The sequence below is a fragment of the Oryza sativa genome, chromosome 10 (genome assembly GCF_034140825.1).
Source record: "Oryza sativa Japonica Group chromosome 10, ASM3414082v1".
NCBI classification, from domain to species: Eukaryota; Viridiplantae; Streptophyta; class Magnoliopsida; order Poales; family Poaceae; genus Oryza; species Oryza sativa.
The window spans coordinates 423,386-443,700 of NC_089044.1; the positions used below are offsets into that span (position 1 = coordinate 423,386).

General features: G+C 41.3%; 3 protein-coding genes across 4 annotated transcripts; 1 reads left to right on the top strand and 2 right to left on the bottom strand.

Moving 5' to 3' along the window:
* The first annotated feature begins 9,162 nt into the window (after window positions 1-9,162).
* On the top strand, window positions 9,163-12,407 carry LOC9270894 (serine decarboxylase 2-like). Of its 2 annotated transcripts, none has more exons than NR_188769.1 (5): window positions 9,163-9,555; window positions 10,269-10,500; window positions 10,862-11,055; window positions 11,176-11,309; window positions 11,683-12,407. NR_188769.1 is itself a non-coding variant. In NM_001424525.1 (5 exons), the coding sequence occupies exons 1-5, from the start codon at window positions 9,298-9,300 to the stop codon at window positions 12,271-12,273; spliced, it is 1,404 nt and encodes a 467-aa protein (NP_001411454.1). In that variant the 5' UTR covers window positions 9,163-9,297; the 3' UTR covers window positions 12,274-12,407. The 2 variants fall into 2 exon arrangements, 1 of the variants encoding a protein (NP_001411454.1); NM_001424525.1 differs by having other exon boundaries at window positions 9,163-9,550.
* Window positions 12,408-13,653: 1,246 nt separating this feature from the next.
* On the bottom strand, window positions 13,654-15,488 carry LOC4347956 (acyl transferase 1-like). The gene is given in 2 exon segments (XM_026020575.2): window positions 13,654-14,779; window positions 14,923-15,488. Coding segments are annotated over 2 exon segments (1,374 nt in total). The 5' UTR covers window positions 15,367-15,488; the 3' UTR covers window positions 13,654-13,849.
* A 1,750-nt stretch (window positions 15,489-17,238) lies between these two features.
* LOC9269058 (spermidine hydroxycinnamoyltransferase 2-like) lies at window positions 17,239-20,009 on the bottom strand. The gene is made up of 2 exons (XM_015758368.3): window positions 19,490-20,009; window positions 17,239-18,485 (listed from the first exon to the last, which is right to left on the bottom strand). The coding sequence occupies exons 1-2, from the start codon at window positions 19,982-19,984 to the stop codon at window positions 17,490-17,492; spliced, it is 1,491 nt and encodes a 496-aa protein (XP_015613854.2). The 5' UTR covers window positions 19,985-20,009; the 3' UTR covers window positions 17,239-17,489.
* Window positions 20,010-20,315: the final 306 nt, after the last annotated feature.

The window sequence follows — 20,315 nt, forward strand, 5'->3', positions numbered from 1 at the left end:
CGATCCTACACTTTGGACTACCACTTCTATTTTATCTCCTCTTCTTCATGACTATATATGGCAAAGTTGCTCATTCATATTTTCACCCAATAACAATTAGAACCGACGTGGTGGTGAGAAGATTATAGATGTGCCAGATTAGGATTGGAATGGGAGTTTAGGAGGAGGTTTTTTTCGAGCTCTTAAAGGATTGGCCGGGAGTAGGTCGACAATGGGTGGCCATCGGATAGCGTAAAGATGCTTGGAACTAATGGCGGGGTGAGCGAAACCGCATGGTTGAGAGGCAATGGGAGATGGTTGCGATTCCCAAGACACGAGCTATCGGAGATGGGGGTGATGAGGGTGCCAAGGAGATCCTATCAATGAAAGATCATGCGGTTTTGTTGATGATGATGTGGCGGCGTATCTAGTATGTTTGAAATGAGATTATGCATGGGAAACCGGCGGCACCAGCAGATGCATCCCAACGCTTCATTTCTAGTTACATCTCATCATGTTAGAAGTCCAGCAACACCCAACTGCTAACTTGAGCAAAGGAAAACATGTGGTTCCATATGGGGCTCCAAGGTTCATACCAAGAATCCCACAACATTCCTAAAACCTGCATATGGGAAAGACCAAAGGTAGGCTGGATGAAGTTAAACGTCAATGGCTCATATGAACCACGGGATGGTACAGTTGTCATTGGTGCAGTTCTCAGAAATAGCTCTGGGAATATAATTTTCGATGCTTGTGGTTTTATGTGCAGAAATGCAAGTGGCCTGGAAACTGAAATTGTTGCTTGCAGGGAAGGCATTGTCATGGCATTGCAATGGACACTTTTGCCAATCATTGTGGAAACAGATTTTTTAGAGCTGGTGCAACTGATCCGTTCCGAAGGGAAGATAATGTCTGAACTCGCCTTTTTAATCAGAGAAGTAAGAGATCTTATGACGAAAGTAGGGAGATAGTAATAAATAAAATTAATCGTATCCAAAGTAGAGATTGTCATATTTTAGCCAACAAAGGTAGGTGAGAGTCTTTAACCGCCTTTTGACCGGTGATAACCGTAACTTTATCCCATACACTCTTGGTGTGATTGAGTAATATATCACCCTTTCCCCGAAAAAAAGAAGAAGCAAATTTCCATTGTATAGCCACTCTATATTAATGCAGCGTTATAAAAGTAATTATCACATTCTAAAAACATCCCAAATAAAAAAAGAAAGGAGAAAATTGTGCGTATTAACTGTAATTAATTTTAATTACCTATTTCTTGGTGAAGGCATGTCATCTTCCTTTCTCAATCATTGGATGAGCTGGCCATTTCCCCTTTCCAACCATTGAAGCCATCTATACTATGCAACTCGTGTGAAGATAGGAGAACAAGATGCATTTCAAAGCCTGTGGTGAGGTGACTCCATGGCCCAAAGTCTGACCTTCCTGTCTTCTCAGCCCACACACCAGGCCAAGGCCTTCACAGGAGCAGTCCAGCTAATTTTCTTCTTCCTTTTTTCTAAGATAATGGGAAAACGATCCTAGCCTCTGCTCCATCAGAAATTAGAGCCAAACTACTACAGAGTTCGCAGCACATTCATCTGCATCATAGAAACGAGACATTATTGAAAGCAAATCTTATTGTTCTAAATCTTTATCTATGAGTGAAGAGCTGTATAACCATCATTTCTATATTTCTGTATGAAGACATGCAGGGGCGGAGCTAGGAAACCACCAAGAGTAAGGTTTAACTTGTTTGCGGCTGTGTTCAGCATATCTGGTTCCCAACCGGAACAGTACGCATGGAAAATGGAGCGGACTATTAGCACGTGATTAATTAAGTATTAGCTATTTTTTTCAAAAATGTATTAATTTGATTTTTAAGCAACTTTCATATAGAAAATTTTTACAAAAAAATGTACCGTTTAACAATTTGGAAAGCGTGCGCGCGGAAGACGAGAGAGAGGCGTTGGAACCCTGAGCAAAGAACAAAACCTTAATATATTTCATATTAAGTTTCACTCATATTTAAATAATTATTATACCAAATTTAAATAATTCTTATAAGAATTTAGGAGACAAGCCTAACACTCACTTTTGCAACGAGTCCTAAAAACCACAGCCAATACATACCCTATAAATTATATGCATCCAATATACAAGATTTAGAGGGAGACTTATAAATAACTAGAGATAATTTAAGCTTTGCTCCCATGCCAGCTAACTGGCACCCAAACATGTCAATTTATTTCCTTTTCTTTTATATAATGTCAAATTCACTAAGCTCGTTTTTGATAATCGAAACATCAACAATGTTATGTGGTAGTATTAATAAGAAGACTAAATAATCCATTATGTTCTCTGTAAAAAAACATTTTAAGAACGTCTTGCCTTGGAATATCTTCAAATATGTCTCGTAGTCGTAGAGGTGGCTAATATTCAAATATTATATAATTCCGATGATAATTAGGCTCTTTATGTGATATCTGTTTAAGGATAAACACATCTATTCCCTGTTAACAAGGAACCATTACCATATTATCTTTACCCGACTACAAATTGGGTGCACGAATTTTAGAGAAAAATGGGATACCCTTCCCGAGCATGCATATTGCTTTTAATCTCCGGGGTGCCTCCTCATGCATGCTGTTCATGTTTCATCTGCATGCAAGCTCTTCTCACCCCTCTCTTCTCCTATACCCTTAATTAGCAAATTGTAAATCACTTTTCTCACAAATTACTTATCCAATTTACGGTTTGATTGAACTGTTGAATTTGTATCAATTAAATCTTTAGGGAGATCTCACATGATTATATTTTGGATGAATAAAAAGTACTCCCTCCGTTTCAAAATGTTTGACACCATTGACTTTTTAGCACATGTTTGACCGTTCGTCTTATTCAAAAAAATTTATGAAATATGTAAAACTATATGTGTACATGAAAGTATATTTAACAATGAATCAAATGATATGAAAAAAATAAATAATTACTTAAATTTTTTGAATAAGACAAATGGTAAAAGACGTACTAAAAAGTCAACGGTGTCAAACATTTTGAAACGGATGGAGTATATGATTATACATCTAATTGAAATATTCTTATATTATATATGAAACATCATAAATACCTATTGAAACATCCAAAGAACACCATGTGTAACATTTTAAATGGCCTAGTTAAACATCACAAAATACCCCCTGAAAAACATCCAAAGAACACATCGTGCAACATTCCTAATAATATAGTGAAACATCATAAAATACACGTATAACCATCATTGGGAGCTCCTAATCTTGCTCCACGTGGAAGGCCAGGATGAGAGGAGGCTATGGCAGTTTGGCCGAACCCTTAGTTCGGTCGATCCTTGGGCCCCACCTCACTTGGTGCTTCAGCTGAAAGACTGACTGGTGGGCTGTTAAGTCGGTTAGCTCAAATTATGTTGGTTTGAGCTGACATGTGGGCCCTCCATTCCATGTGCTCTAGCGTGATTTGAGGTATGTTTCTTTATGCCAGCTCATTTCTCCTTCCCTTTATTGTATAATTCCTGAATCCATAGTAATTCTCCAAGACAGCTGGAAGTACATTATTTATAACTAATATACGTGTAAGAAATGCTAATTCTCGCCTTATTTATTGAGGTAATTGACAGTAAAAATTTGTACTTAACGATCGTCAACACCCCTATTCTTTCTCTCCTTTGTCCTCTCCCGCCTTTCTCTTTCAGTGAGTTAGCCGTTCTCACCGATCATGCTCACTAACCACCTTGAGCTCACTGGTGGCCCTACTCATGCAGCAGCCGCCGCCACGTGCCTTCTTCTCCTTACCATCGCCACATGCCTACTTCTGCTTCGTGAGCTCAGTGCTGGAGAGATCGAGCTCGAGCTCCACCACCCTCTCCTTGAGTGCCTCCAAAAATCTGACTCCAGTGACAGTCGAAGGGTAGCAATGAGACTTGGAAGTTGAGGCCGCAGCTCAATCTCCCTGTTTCTCCTATTCCTTTCCAAGTCGTCGTTGCCATGGATTTGTCCTAATGTGCCACCGCCCCGTGGACTCCGATGGTCTCCATGGCTCCCTCTACACCGAGCTCCTACCGCTGGCTGTCTTCATTGAGATCCTTTCGTTGTCATCACCACTGCCACGCCCCAACTAGCCCTAACACTAACGATGGAACACCCTCTATCCTCTTGCCACTAGGTGCTCAAGGAAGAGACCGCGAAGGAGGAGGCGCCACATGCCTGCCGCCCTATTGTTGAACAAAGAAATAGTTGTGTGCCGTGTTGGCTACGCACCACCTCCACGGTCCAGATGTGGTGTGGAGGCCATCACCGTTGTCGTCAACTATGGACCACACAAAGGATGAGATTGAAAGAGGAGGGGGAGGAGGTTGTTTGAAAGTAAAATGTACCCTCACTGACACTTCATATATATTTTTTATTTTTTTCTGATAAAATTGTCACGTTAGCATGGATAGACCAAGTCAGTGTGCAACATCAGACAAAACTACTGAACAAACCAGTCAACTACCTAAAATGAACTGGTTTTGCCACTACTGAACAAACCAGTCAACTACCTAAAATGAACTGGTTTTGCCACTCAAGGAGGTGTATGTGGTCAGTTGAGGGAGTAAAATCAAAGTTAGGCTATATATTTGGGAGGTAATATACCTTTATATGATTATACATGATTGAAATATTCTTATATTATATATGAAACATCATAAATACCTATTGAAACATCCAAAGAACACCATGTGTAACATTTTAAATGGCCTAGTTAAACATCACAAAATACCCCTTGAAAAACATCCAAAGAACACATCGTGCAACATTCCTAATAATATAGTGAAACATCATAAAATACACGTATAACCATCATTGGGAGCTCCTAATCTTGCTCCACGTGGAAGGCCAGGATGAGAGGAGGCTATGGCAGTTTGGCCGAACCCTTAGTTCGGTCGATCCTTGGGCCCCACCTCACTTGGTGCTTCAGCTGAAAGACTGACTGGTGGGCTGTTAAGTCGGTTAGCTCAAATTATGTTGGTTTGAGCTGACATGTGGGCCCTCCATTCCATGTGCTCTAGCGTGATTTGAGGTATGTTTCTTTATGCCAGCTCATTTCTCCTTCCCTTTATTGTATAATTCCTGAATCCATAGTAATTCTCCAAGACAGCTGGAAGTACATTATTTATAACTAATATACGTGTAAGAAATGCTAATTCTCGCCTTATTTATTGAGGTAATTGACAGTAAAAATTTGTACTTAACGATCGTCAACACCCCTATTCTTTCTCTCCTTTGTCCTCTCCCGCCTTTCTCTTTCAGTGAGTTAGCCGTTCTCACCGATCATGCTCACTAACCACCTTGAGCTCACTGGTGGCCCTACTCATGCAGCAGCCGCCGCCACGTGCCTTCTTCTCCTTACCATCGCCACATGCCTACTTCTGCTTCGTGAGCTCAGTGCTGGAGAGATCGAGCTCGAGCTCCACCACCCTCTCCTTGAGTGCCTCCAAAAATCTGACTCCAGTGACAGTCGAAGGGTAGCAATGAGACTTGGAAGTTGAGGCCGCAGCTCAATCTCCCTGTTTCTCCTATTCCTTTCCAAGTCGTCGTTGCCATGGATTTGTCCTAATGTGCCACCGCCCCGTGGACTCCGATGGTCTCCATGGCTCCCTCTACACCGAGCTCCTACCGCTGGCTGTCTTCATTGAGATCCTTTCGTTGTCATCACCACTGCCACGCCCCAACTAGCCCTAACACTAACGATGGAACACCCTCTATCCTCTTGCCACTAGGTGCTCAAGGAAGAGACCGCGAAGGAGGAGGCGCCACATGCCTGCCGCCCTATTGTTGAACAAAGAAATAGTTGTGTGCCGTGTTGGCTACGCACCACCTCCACGGTCCAGATGTGGTGTGGAGGCCATCACCGTTGTCGTCAACTATGGACCACACAAAGGATGAGATTGAAAGAGGAGGGGGAGGAGGTTGTTTGAAAGTAAAATGTACCCTCACTGACACTTCATATATATTTTTTATTTTTTTCTGATAAAATTGTCACGTTAGCATGGATAGACCAAGTCAGTGTGCAACATCAGACAAAACTACTGAACAAACCAGTCAACTACCTAAAATGAACTGGTTTTGCCACTACTGAACAAACCAGTCAACTACCTAAAATGAACTGGTTTTGCCACTCAAGGAGGTGTATGTGGTCAGTTGAGGGAGTAAAATCAAAGTTAGGCTATATATTTGGGAGGTAATATACCTTTTAATTTTCTCTACAATTCGAGTTTGTCAAAGCCATCTAAAATTGGAATAAGTTCACCAACCGTCCCTCAACTTATACAAAACCGTGCAATTTAGGTCCTATAGCAGTATAGATGCCTGGTTTCGCTAATGTGGCATCCTAATCAGCAAAATAAAAATAAAAATAATATGTGGGCCCACATGTAAGTGAAGTGAGAGGGAAAAATGTGGGACCCACCTGTTAGCCCTATTATCTTATAGAGGGGGAGGCCGGTCGGAGAGGGGGGATAGGGGGGCGCCCTACTAGCAGGAGCCTGCATCCTCTCCCCACTATCCTACTAGCACCCCTCTCCCCCCTATTATCTTATGGAGGGGGAGGCCGGTTGGAGAGGGGGGGAGAGAAGGGCGGCATGCTCCGGCTTCGTCGTCGACGCCGCCCCCCACGCGCCACCCTGAATCTGCCTCGCCCGGACCGCCCAGGGACCTTTACCACCTCATTGACCACCTTGCCGCTGGCACCACCCTCCTCCGACCCCGTCACCTAGCAGCCAATCTGCCTTCGCCGCCGACTCATGGCTCTGCCACCAGCCGCCGTCTCTGTCTTGGATTCCTCTCGACGCGAGCTCGCGCCGGCTTCGGTCCTCCACCGCCGGCCGCTCCGCCCCTCTCTCGGCCCTCCTCTTCCCTTCTCCCGCCAGCGCGGCCGGCCGCCTCTCCCATCGCCGGCCGCTGCCACCACAACCCAAGAGTGCAAAACCGTGGTGGACGCCGGGTGGGGCGGTGGGAAAGGGAGAAGATAGGTGACTGCAGTGGCGTGTTGCGTCGGTGCGGTAGCGGCGGCGGAGCTCGGCTGGGTTCACTGGCCGCCTTGCCCCCGTCTGCCGCTGGCAGCCTCCTTGATGAGAAGAGAAGAAGAAAGAAAAGAGAAAGAAGAGATGTGGGCCCCATATTTTTTTCTTCTCACTTCACTTAAATGTGAGGCCCACATATTATTTTTATTTTTATTTTGCTGACTAAGATACCACATCAGCGAAACCAGGCATCTATACTGCTATGGGACCTAAATTGCACGGTTTTGTATAGTTTAGAGGTGAAGATTTCTAGTATTGAAGACAAGGGATGCAAACAAACTCGGTGTAAAGTTGAAGGATGGCAGGTGAACTTATTTTCTAAAATTTGGGAATTCCACCAATTCATTCTGGGTCCAAACCCCATTTCTCGGCCCAACTAACCCATTTCCATGATTTCCATATATTTGGCTCGGCCCAGCTAGCTCGATCTCCCCACGCTGCGATTGTTTTTAACCATACCTAACAATCGTTAAAAATCGATGAAATGCCATAGAAAAAATCACACGGGAGGTGAATAGCAAAATCGAAAAAAAAGTGTGAAATGCCATAGAAAAAATCATATGGGAGATGAATAGCAAAATCGATCGTTAAATGTTACTCTCTCCTTCCCTAAATGTTTGACGCCGTTGACTTTTTTAAATATGTTTGACCGTTCGTCTTATTCAAAAAATTTAAGCAATTATTAATTCTTTTCCTACCATTTGATTCATTGTTAAATATACTTTTATGTATACATATAGCTTTACATATTTCACAAAAGTTTTTGAATAAGACGAATGGTCAAATATGTTTAAAAAAGTTAACGTCGTCAAACAACATTTAGAGAATGAGGGAGTACTAGTAATTAACAAGTGTTAATGAATAATGTTATGATATGCAGTCGATCAATGATGGACAAGTGTGCAGTGACATTACTATTAATTGGGTACAACTGAATTTTTATACCAATCATTTATACCTAGCTACCAACTTCAGATAAAAACGAGACGGGTTAATTTAATTATTCAAAACTCGTGGCTACAAAGCCTACAACTCATCGACGAGGGAAAGTGGTAAATATGTTTTAACTTACGTAATGATCATGTCTGCAACCGCTCATCCTAGTTCACACAAAACTAAACATCACACATATACTCCCTCCGTCCCATAATATAAGGGATTTTGAGTTTTTGCTTATAACGTTTGACACTCGTTTTATTCAAATTTTTTTGAAATTATTATTTATTTTATTTGTGACTTACTTTATTATCTACCGTATTTTAAGCACAACTTTTCGTTTTTTATATCTGTAAAAAATTTTTGAATAAGACGAGTGGTCAAACGTTGTAAGCGAAAACTCAAAATCCCTTATATTGTGGGACGGAGGGAGTATATATATAGCTAGCTAGGGATTGCACTCCTAATTGATAATTATATATGCATGGTTTGTTGCAACTAATCTTTGTGTGTGATAGTATGGATCTAGCTACTCCAATACGTCAAAAGGATAACGAAACTTAATTAAGTACATGGTTTGTTGGGAAAGAATTTAAGTTAGATCAATTTGCCTGCAGCATCAGTTGTATTCTCCGACTGAACAGGAAAGTTGCCGGTTGATATCTCAAACAGAATATAGACAAGTTGCTTAGATTGATGCCAATATATACCAACTTCATTCTCGATCCAAGCATGAATGCATGCATGTCAGGAATGAAGTTGTTGGATGACCTCTCAAATATAATGACACACCACTAGCTACCAGATTTTCGTCCTTTGTTGCATCTAGGAACTAATTAATTAAATAAAAAGGTACTACTAGCTTTTGACAAGGAAGAAAGATTGTATACTTGTACCTTTTTCTTAACTGGTCATGAAGGCTCAAGCTAGGAAGAATGTTCAGACATCATGTATGCATATACATGAGGTCAAGATCTACAGTATTCTATATTCCTTTTTCTATCTAATTCCTACATATTTAAAACTAAGTGTGGATTAGGTACATTTTAGATAAGGCCATCATGGATCACAGGTCATCTGCATATCTTCATTTAATTTGGGACAGATGTACATGTGAACTACAAATAGCCAGCACTGCTCCTCCAGATCACTCCATCCCCTTGTGTTCATTGGCTAATCCTGCTTATATAACTTGATTGGCTATAGGGAGAGCCTAGCTAACTAAACGGGCCTGATCTCAGTACTTGTTGTTTCTGCAGAGTGTGATACAAGTATAGCAACAAGCTAAGATGGTACTGTTGAATTCAGAAGAAGTCTCTTGCAATGATCATCATCAGGTAGATGTTGTTGCAGCAGCCGGGCTGCAGTGCAGTGGTGACATGCTGGGAGACAAGCAGCTTGTAAGCCAAGTGATATTGGAAGGTTTGGAGATTGAAGAGCCTCCTGCAGATGAGATGGAGGCTGCAGAGAAGAAGGCAGGGATATCTAGGTTAATGGCTGGCTATGTGCAGCACCTCCAACATAGGTCTGCCTACCATCTCGGTATGGTAATTTAATTATCCACAGCTATTAATTCACATATTGTATATATCGATCAATAATACATATAAATGTATAGCTTATAGATTCAGCATCATACAGAATCTTTTCTCTGCATATATGCCATAATAAATAGTACATGTGTAGGCCAATATGCATTGGGTTATTAATAGGAACATGGCAGATTGGCCTACATATATACTGATTAATCTTTTTAGCAAGTCAAATTGGAGTTGGATTATAATAATTAATATAACTGAAGGACTTAAGCAGTTATATATATGCATGGTCAATTGCAACTATTTCTTATGCCTTGAGTTTGGATATATGTTCCATATATATACATATTACATTTTATTAATATTTGCATTAAGATGGATAAAGTGGTTTGGTTGTGTGCTTATTGATAGAGGCCGGAGATGCGAACTATTTCTATTATCTAAAAAAAATATACTGGCTATTCTGTTGATTTATTTTTCTAGTTATATCTTTAGGTAACTAGTGTTTACATAATTGATTAGTGTTATAAAAAAGAGAGTTGTGGAAGTTTGTTCTAGTTTCTCCTCTTTTGAGATCTTTAAGCCACATCCAATCAATTTTGTTATATAGCAGATGTTTTAAAATGAAATATTATATATTCATTAAACTAGGTAATAAAGTTTTTGTTGTGCTATTCTTTGTTTCAGTAAATATGTATTGATTAATTCACTTGTATTTTTAGGTTATCCACTCAACTTTGACTACGACTTTAGCCCCCTCGCACCTTTTCTGAACTTTTCCCTCAATAATGCTGGTGATCCATTTGCTAAGGTCAACAACAGTGTTCACTCAAGACAATTTGAAGTTGCAGTATTGAATTGGTTTGCTAATTTTTGGGATGTACAAAGAGACCAATTCTGGGGATACATCACTAGTGGTGGAACGGAAGGGAACTTATATGGGCTATTGGTTGGGTTAGTACTTCTTCAATATATATTGTGGGCAAGCTTTCTCTCAAATTTCATTACATTTCTTACCACTTGAAGGTATAAATAATCTAATATATGTTTTTCAAAAAATTACATCTATCGTATATATATATGTGAACCCCCATTTTACATGGACTGATTGGTGTGCTACCTGATTTTTCGTTTCAAAAAAAATAAAACAAGTTGAATCCTTATTACTTTATCACTACAGAACAGATTTAATCCCAGATGCTCCAGCAGAATCAATTAAATTAGTGGCCAATTACTAAAACTTTCATTAATTTAGTCTATCTTTACTTCTTTTGTGTTGGCTTGTTTGCAAACTAACGGTTGCATTGTACTACAGGAGAGAGCTTTTTCCCGATGGGATCTTGTATGCTTCAAATGATTCACATTACTCTGTCTTCAAGGCAGCTAAAATGTATAGAGTTAAGTGCATCAGGATTGCCACTACAGTTTCTGGAGAGATGAATTATGCAGACTTAAAATCTAAGCTACAACATAACACCAACAGCCCAGCAATTATAAATGCCAATATTGGTTAGATTTCAAATCCAGTGATATTCACTTGTCTAATTTTATTTGTTTTTACCAATCTTTCCATGTTCTAGTAACACTAATATTGACTGATTATGCCCTGATTTTTTGGGTGATCTATAGGTACTACCTTTAAAGGAGCTGTAGATGATATCGACCAGATAATAAGTACACTTGAAAAATGTGGATTTCAAAATCGTTACTACATTCATTGTGACAGCGCTCTCTCTGGAATGATGACGCCCTTTATGAAACAAGTAGGTTCCATTTTTCTTTTTGTGTGTGCTTAGATGATTAACAATATAGTGAACTGCACTCAAATAATTATGTTTTTATTTGATTGACAAAATACTATCAACAACCATGATTTTTCCAATAAAACTCACTATACCATCTCAAAACAGACCCTTACTATATATACAGCACAAAACAACCACTATTGCACAAGGGCAATAAAGTATTACAATACGTTGTATATATTTTGTATTTGAGTACTAATTATGCCCATGTCGCAAAAATATTTATGTGAAGATATCTTTTGATTGAGATTTAGTTAAAGAACTATCATTATGTGATAATATGTTTCGTTTTCTTATTAAATCAACTAAACTAATGGTTCATTTCGCTTAGGCCCCAAAGGTGTCATTCAAAAAACCAATTGGCTCTATCAGCGTGTCAGGGCACAAATTCTTGGGTTGTCCAATGCCATGTGGTGTAGTCATCACCAGGTTGGAACATGCCGAAGTCCTGTCAACAGATATTGAGTACATAGCTTCTAGGGATTCCACTATCACTGGAAGCCGAAATGGTCATGCTCCAATCTTCCTCTGGTATACATTAAGCAAAAAAGGGTACAAAGGACTTCTGAAAGAAGTACACATATGTATGGGAAATGCACGATACCTCGAGGTATTATTGAAACAAGTTGGTATAAGCGCATCTTGCAATACATTAAGCAACATAGTGGTGTTTGAAAGGCCAAAGGATGAAAGAATTGTGTGTAGGTGGCAACTTGCTTGTGAGGGAAATTTAGCACATATTGTTGTGATGCCAAATGTCACTTTTGAAAAGCTCACAGTTTTTGTTGAAGAGCTTGCTGAGAAGAGAAAAGATTGGTATCAGGACAAGGGATTCGATATTCCATGCCTTGCGGTTGACATTGGCAAGGAAAATTGTTATTGCAACCTGCACGCAAAAAAGTTAAGAATTCCTAAAATGTGACTGTAGAAGTGTTGCAAGTTACATATTCTTTGTAACTTGGTTGTTTTTTTTTTACAAGTGTAACCTTATGATAAACATTACAAATGTAGCTTGTTCTTCTTTTTTTATGGAAATAACTTGTTATTCCTTTCCTCAAAGCATTAAGAAAAAAATCATTCTTAGGAAATATCTTTCTTATTTATCACCAACACAACACATCACACTGCAGGATATTTAATAAAGAGGATTATATATATTAAATGAGTTTCTTTAAGCTTTACAAACTTCTATCCAACAATACATGTTTGAATATTGTCATCTATAAATAAAAAAAAAGAAATACACTCCTGTGCATATTCTTGTTTCTTCATTACATTATTGTAACGATATCACTCATTATAGGTGCATAACTCAGCTTTATATTATAAATTGAGGAGATAGGAATAGCACAGCTAGGGGCATCGGATCATGGTCCTACCTCCGATCGGAGCACTTTGGTGCTAGGGCTCCATCCTATCACTATCAATGTGATCACAACTCCTTTCACCTAGCCACCCAGTGGTGGATCTAGAAAACTGCAGATATGTCAATATCATAACGTACTTACCGATGTCTTAATGTGATAGCCATACTTAAACCAGGGTGCTATTTTCTATGTGTAGGTATGCTGTTTAATTGGTCATAGATTTTGCCTAAGTCATTGTGGGGGCACTTGACACTGACCTTGTACTGTAGCTCCACTCCTACAACCACCTCTGCCATGGAAACAACTAGAGGAGGTGGCAGTGGTTTCTTATAATTAAGTTTGCCAATCGGATCTAGGCCTGATGTCAATGAGGTACGTACCTACTAGTTCCATCACCTGTAGTGGAGAGATAGAGATGGATATAGCTTAGATAGATAGAGAAATACATAGAGATATAGATAGATATATAGAGGTGGAGAGAGAGAGGAAGATGTTCCGGTAAGGAAAAGAAACCCCTTTGCTTTTAATATAAAGGTCAAAGTAATATTTGGTTTATGCCATTACTACTAATTAAAACATCTAAACATATTTAATAAAATAAAGCATCCTTGACTCTTCGTTGAGTCTAATTGTTGATGGGTAGTGCATGATATATTGAGCTGGGCATAAAGATTTTAATGCCAGTAGCTCGATCATTAATTTGAGCTATGTTAACCAGTGGAGAAAATGAACGATGTATCCATGGTGAATCTTTTATATATAGGTTGTTTGCGGTTTAAGAGGCAATACTCAAAAATGGAAACAATCCCCAAAATCAACTCTAAAATTAAGTCTCAAAATTTAAATTTTAGCTGTAGATGATAAGCTAACAAGCAGATGATGAGAGAGTCATATTATCAGCAAACATATGGGTGGGATGCATTCAAATTCATAAAAACTGGATATGATCTTATCACCTAGAATGGATGTACATCGTAGATAAAAACATATTAAGAGTAGCACAACTTGCTTATTGACTTATTATTAGTAAGCAATTTCTAGCTTTGGGAGAAAGTAATGAACTAAAACATGCCAAGCAGTTGCAATACACATATATCTTGTTTACTTCTTGGATACAAAAGAAAGGTTGATTTATTCAATCTCCTTAGACGACAACACCAAGATCTCCTTGGCAAATATCTCCATGGCTGATTTTGGTAAGAACATGGATGCCACAACACAATCCTCACCACTGTCATTGATGCATCTCATCTGATAACTCACTTGCTTACATTTGACATCTCCGACCATTGGCACACCACCAGCAACCCGTTGAGCCCAACCAAAGTCCAAGGCATCTTCTCCTATACGTGTTATATCAGACACCACAAACATCCATCCTGCCACATATGGTGGTCCTCCATGAAGTGCGATGAAATCCACCATTGATTTTGTGAATTCTTCGGTCATATCAAGCTTGGCCTTCTGGACAAGCTTCACCGCATGGCCTAGCGACTGCTTGCATAGCTCACTAGCGTCCGTCTACACAACAAGGTAGACGAATCCGTTGCCGTAGAATCCTTGCGGTAAAGGTGGATCACGCTTCCACTTCCCACGAGCGTTCATGGTCATCAACAAGCATGCCTTCTTATTCTGGTCCGGCACATACCCGAGAGCTACTGTGTGACACTTCCACATTGCAGCTGTGATGACCTCAAATGCTGTGCTTGAGTACTGCAGTTGGGCATGGTGTTGCAGAGCTGCAATCTCTCTTGGGCCGAAGAAGAAGTAGTCGCCAACCATATGATCTGTCGACGACGACACATGTTGTGCTGCCGAATTGGGCTCTACTGGGTGATCTGGGGATAGCTTGCTTGGTGTCAAGTGCTGCAGGAGTGAAACATTGGGTGGGTTACGCGCTGCCATAAGCTCTCTTCCCCACACAGGAAGAACAGTTGGGTGATCATCACCACGTGCTATGTCGACTATAGCTTTCAGAAATTGGGTGTGGCCAAAGGCATCCACAATGTTGTGGCATGAGTAAGTGCCGATAACAAATCCGCCACATTTGAGCCTAGTCACCTGCACATATTTATATATATGTAGAATGGATGTTATATATGCATTAATTGTATCATAATCAATGATCTTAATTACAAGTTGCTGTAAGAGAATTAACTAAGCCACACATTTCAGTTCTACTTTGAGAAGATTTTGCTGCTAACCTGCATGAAAACCAGGGGCTTGCCAATGATGACACTAGTGTCACCAGGGTCACACAAGAACTCGTCGACGCATGGATATGGTGGCATGATGGGATTCCCAAACTCATCCAACCACACATCAGCGTCGGCCTCAACAAAAACCACCCCTTCTCCAGTGCACTCCACAACCAACTCCCCTCCGGGGAGCTCACGGATTCGACCAGCCACCGGGTAGAAGTATGTGAGCGCCTTTGCAACAGCATCCTTGACAACCTTGGCTTGGTTCTCCGGCTGATCATGGCCGTCGTCGACAATGGGGTGATGGCGGAAGAACTCCACTCCGGTGGCATAGAAGCGTAGAGCAGGTTGGGTGTCAACATCAGAGAGGGCCTTCATCTCTCGAGGTGTTGCCAATGCCGGTGGCACTAGCTCAGGATCGCTCCGGTTTGCCTTGAAGGTGACCATGGCTGTACTACCTTGCACTTGAATGGAATAGCTTATAACCAATGTGGTGGTATACTTGGTTTTAGATGGTCGATCGCTATGTTATGTAATGAATTATTTCTATAGATATCCATCCATTTCGATCTGGTGCAACCATGTGTGGATAGATCTTTTATTTTATTTGTTCAACTTTCTTTCATATATACCAGATATAGTAGCAGCCAGATATATATAGCTTTCTTTCATCTTTACTTATACTAATTAATTCATTCTCGTAAACTCTGGATTTTAACCAGTAACTTTCAAAAAGGAGATTTGCTTTGATCCAGCAAAAAGTACCTCGAACTGGTACCTCACAGTACCAAATCAATTCTGATCATTAGATCTAACAATGCCCATCTTGACTAGCTAGATCCAACGATCGGAAACGATTGGTACCGTCAGATACCAATACCTCGAGGTACTTTTTGTTGGACTGGAGCAAATATCTTCAAAAAGACATATTTGCAACGACAATCACTAGCTAATTAATAGATAGGTTGCCACGCTACAAGAATTTGCAATTTTCTTGACGGCCAAGTGATTTCTTTGGCGTCCAAAAAACAGCCGCCAAGTTTATATATATTCTTGGTAGAACCACACATACGTGGCATATCCATCGGAAACATATCCTATGCACATAAGTTTTTTTTATACATCGTACACACCAACTAACAAATTTCTCCAAAAAACTAAAAAAAAACTATACACGTACTTTCAATACTTTTACACTTATATGTAAAGTCTTAACCTCAGATTCATTGTATTTTAGCCGTAACAAAAAAGAAAAAAATTCTAACAGTTTTAAGAGTACAAATTTATTAGAATTTTGTCTTTTTGTTGCTCCCTACATATAAAGAATTTGAGGATGAGACTTTACACATAGATGTAATACAACTAACAGTACATATATAGTTTTTTTTTAGAATTTTTGATGATATTTTTAGTTGGTGTGTGCATAAGAAGACTTGTGTGCAAAGGATATCTATATCAATCTACATTTATATTTTTCTATCTATATCTATATATATCTATATCTCTATCTCTGTCATATATACAAGGTATATATATCCTATATCTATTATATATATATATCTATATAAACTAGACACTCCCAAAAGCAGCTCCAACATTAGTTTGAGAAAATAGTGAGAATGTGTTGGTTGGATATGCAACATTGGCAGCTTGTCAGATCTCTGGCCAATCCTATACACTTATACACAAAACCACATCATTATCGGTTATTGTAATAGAGTATCCTAGATAATATGATTATTGGTGACCAATTTTCAGCCAAGACAATTACATTAGTTTCATATATAGAGACAAAAATGCATTCATACACGCTTGAGTTGTCAGTTGATGAACTTGCATACGAACAAATACATCGATAAGGATTGGGTTTTTTTTACAGAGAGAGTAAGAAGAAACAAAATTATAAAATATCCATGCACGATCCAAACTAACAAAATTATCATCATTTTCATTTGTCGTGCCAGCCCACGTGCTGCACACACGGCCCAGGCACGACCCAAATACGACTCAGGCCGTGCCGGACCGGTCCGAAGGCAGACATCCCATCGTGCTTCTCCACAGAATAAGTCTATTTTTATCCCTCAACTCTATGGGTTGTGTTCATATGTCTGAAAAAATAAGTCTATTTTGTATACCTCTTCTCTTTGGGCCTTGCATTATATGGTTATTTAAGTTTATTTTTCATCCTTATACTATTTTTCTTCGATCGTGCCGTGCCGGGTCGGCCCATCGTGCCGAGGGTGCAGCCCTGGCACGACTCGGCTGTCGGGCTGTGCCATGCTTGGGCCGGGCCGCGGGCTCAGGCCATATAGCCATCTATAGGTCGAACCCAATCGATACAACATAATATTGATAAAGTTAAAATCAGCCAGGGTATAATTCGTTACAAATTAATCATCATCATGATTTTACATATACTACACACACAGTAAACTGTGCCGGTATGTCTCAAAACGAATATTTTATTTTTTTCAATACAAAATGAAGCTTTTGATTGAACTCAAGCAAGGTGAAGTGCATGGAGAAGAATCAACACTTGCTTCTTTTTTTTTAATTGCGGCGCTTTTATATCAAAATTTGCTGGAGAGGCAGAGGCCTCCAACTGATGGCTTGTCCAAGTCCAACCATAATGCCAACTCCTTGTCGAACCTATCCATGGCCGGCTTCGGCAGCAGCATCAACGCAGCAACAGCTTCTTCTTCCTCGCCATCGCCGTCAGAGCTCACCAGCTTCCACCTGCTGTGGAAGCTCACGAACGACGGCGTGGCCACGCCGCCGCCCACGCGCTCCGCCCACCCGAAATCCAGCCCGTCCTCGCCGAGCCTCGTGAAGTCGGACACCGCGTACGCCTTGTCGAACGCCAGCGCCGGGAACCGGCCGCCGCTGCGGCGCAGGCGCAGCGACGCCAGGAAGGCGACGGTGGACCTCACGCGCTCCTCCGTCGTGCCGTCCAGCTTCGCCTCGCGTATCAGCGCCACCGTGCGAGCCAGCGTGGTGCCGCACAGCTCGCCGGCGGTGGCGGCGGCGACGTGGTAGGTGAGGGCGTTGCCGTAGTACCCCTCCGGGATGCGGAGCGTGCCGTCCCCGCGGTGGCGGCGCGAGTTGGCGGCGAACAGCAAGTGGACGCGGTGGTCGGTCTTGTAGCCGAGCGCCACCGTGCGGCACCGCCAGATCACCGCGGTGATCAGCTCAAACCTCGTCGCCGTCGTCGCCCCGTGTTCGTGGACATGGCTTCGCAGGGCGGAGATGTGGTTGGGACGAAAGAGGAAGTAGTTGCCGACCATGGATTCTTGGGGCGTGGAGAGCATGATGTCATCGTCAATGGAGGTGGAGTCCTTGAGGACTGAGCTGAACTTGACGGTATTGGTATTGGTAGCTCCAATGGTAGGTGGTGGTGATCGGGATGTGAGGATGTGTCTCTCCCAGACGGGGAGCACCATTGGAGCTTGCTCGCCTCGCGCGATGTCGACGATGGCTTTGATGAATTGGATCATGCCGAACCCGTCGGCGATGCAGTGGCTTATGTAGAACCCCATCACAAATCCTCCGCACTTGAACTCTGTCACCTACATGTATACATAGCAATTTAGTTCATATTCCTATAGCAATCTAGCTTGTTTCAAATTTCTAAAATTTTGGTTCTCCCATTTTTAATTGTAAAATTTAAAACCACTAATTATACTACTTTAAACGTTGGTAGCGATGGTGGCATAGATTTTTTTTCTGCCGTCATCCTCTGTCGGTGAAACTTTTGTGTTAAAACGGTCCCGATCTACGATCCCCCAGTGTACGCTTTGATTAGGTGGCGACACATGCATGGGTATATTATGAGCAATTTTACCATCCTGAGGTATCACTAATTTTGATGCCTCAAGAGACTTTGTAGTGTAAAATTTGGTATCTCGAGATACCAAAATTTTCTGTACAAAATATGGGAATTAAATTTAAAAATATACTAATCATTTTTTTCTCAGTAATATTCGGGATGCAAAATTTTTTATAGAAATATACGGTCGGTTTCGCTCAACCATTACGCGAAAGTGACATGAAAATAACGTTGCGGGTGGTATCCCGTAGAAAAAGCGTGAGACCGCACGGTCTCACGGAATGGATGAGCGAGACCGAACGGTCTCGCAAAATCGAACAGCGACAATGTCCAACTGCTCAATTTGATTAGCGATTAATTACTTAATTAACAATTAACAAATAATAATTAGGATAAACCGCTAATCTCGCTCATGCAACGAGCGAGACCGCGAGACTTCACTTTCAATCCGCTCGGTCTCGCTATTCCAATTCGCGAGTCGCTCGGTCTCGCGTTTCCCCGTACGATACTGCTTGCGACGTCATTCCTACATCACTTTCGTGTAACGGTTGTGCGAGACCGACGGTATATTTCTATAAAAAATTTTACATCTCAAATATTCGTGAGAAAAAAAAATCAAATGAACAATATATTTTTAAATTTAACTCCAAAATATGGTACCTTGAGGTACCAAATGTTGGATGGTAGAATTGCTCATATATATATATACCGTTGGTTGTCTGCCTTATATTTTCATTATTATACCTGCAGGAAGACGATTGGCTTGCCAACGACAACGCCAATGTCGCCGGCATCGCACAACAGCACCTCCACGCACGGGAACGGCGGCAGCAACGGCTCGCCGAGCTCCTCTAGCCGCACGTCGGCGTCGGCCTCGACGAATGCCACCCCTTCCGCCGTGCAGTCCACCACCAGCTTACCTCCGGCGATCTCCCGCAGCCGGCCGGCAACCGGATAGTACCACACGAGAGCCTCAGCTAGGGCCGCCTTGACGGCCCTCGCCGGAGGCACCGCCCTGCTGCTGCTGTTGTGGCAGCAGCGGCAGCGGAAGAACTCGAGCAAGGGGATGTAGACGAGATGGCCAGGGTGGTCGTCCATGTCGGACACGGTCTTCGTCTCCCGTGGCGTCGGTCGTGCCGGCATCACCATCTCAGCGTTGCTCCGACGTGCCGTGAAGGTGACCATGGCGATGGCGGCCGGTCGAGAGAACTGGGTCCCAAGCAAACGGTTTGCATTCATACACACAACACGAGTCGTGGCATATATATACACATTAAAGTGGCCAGTGAAGGATCTACAAAGTATTTTTGCTGAAGATGGAGTATTATTTATTCCATTCATTTGGTCTGCCGTCCTATTTAATTTTCAGGTACGCCCGTGCCGGGTTTGAAATTTCGTCCCCCACCAGTCAGCTCAAAACTCAGCTCGAAATTTTCGGGTTTTTTTTTCAATTTTTTATGAATTTGGTCAAATTTTATTTAAATTCATTCAAAATTTCAAATAATTTCAGTCAAATTTTTTTTGAAATTTCCAAAATTTGGGACCCAGCTTAAAAACCAATTTCAAAATT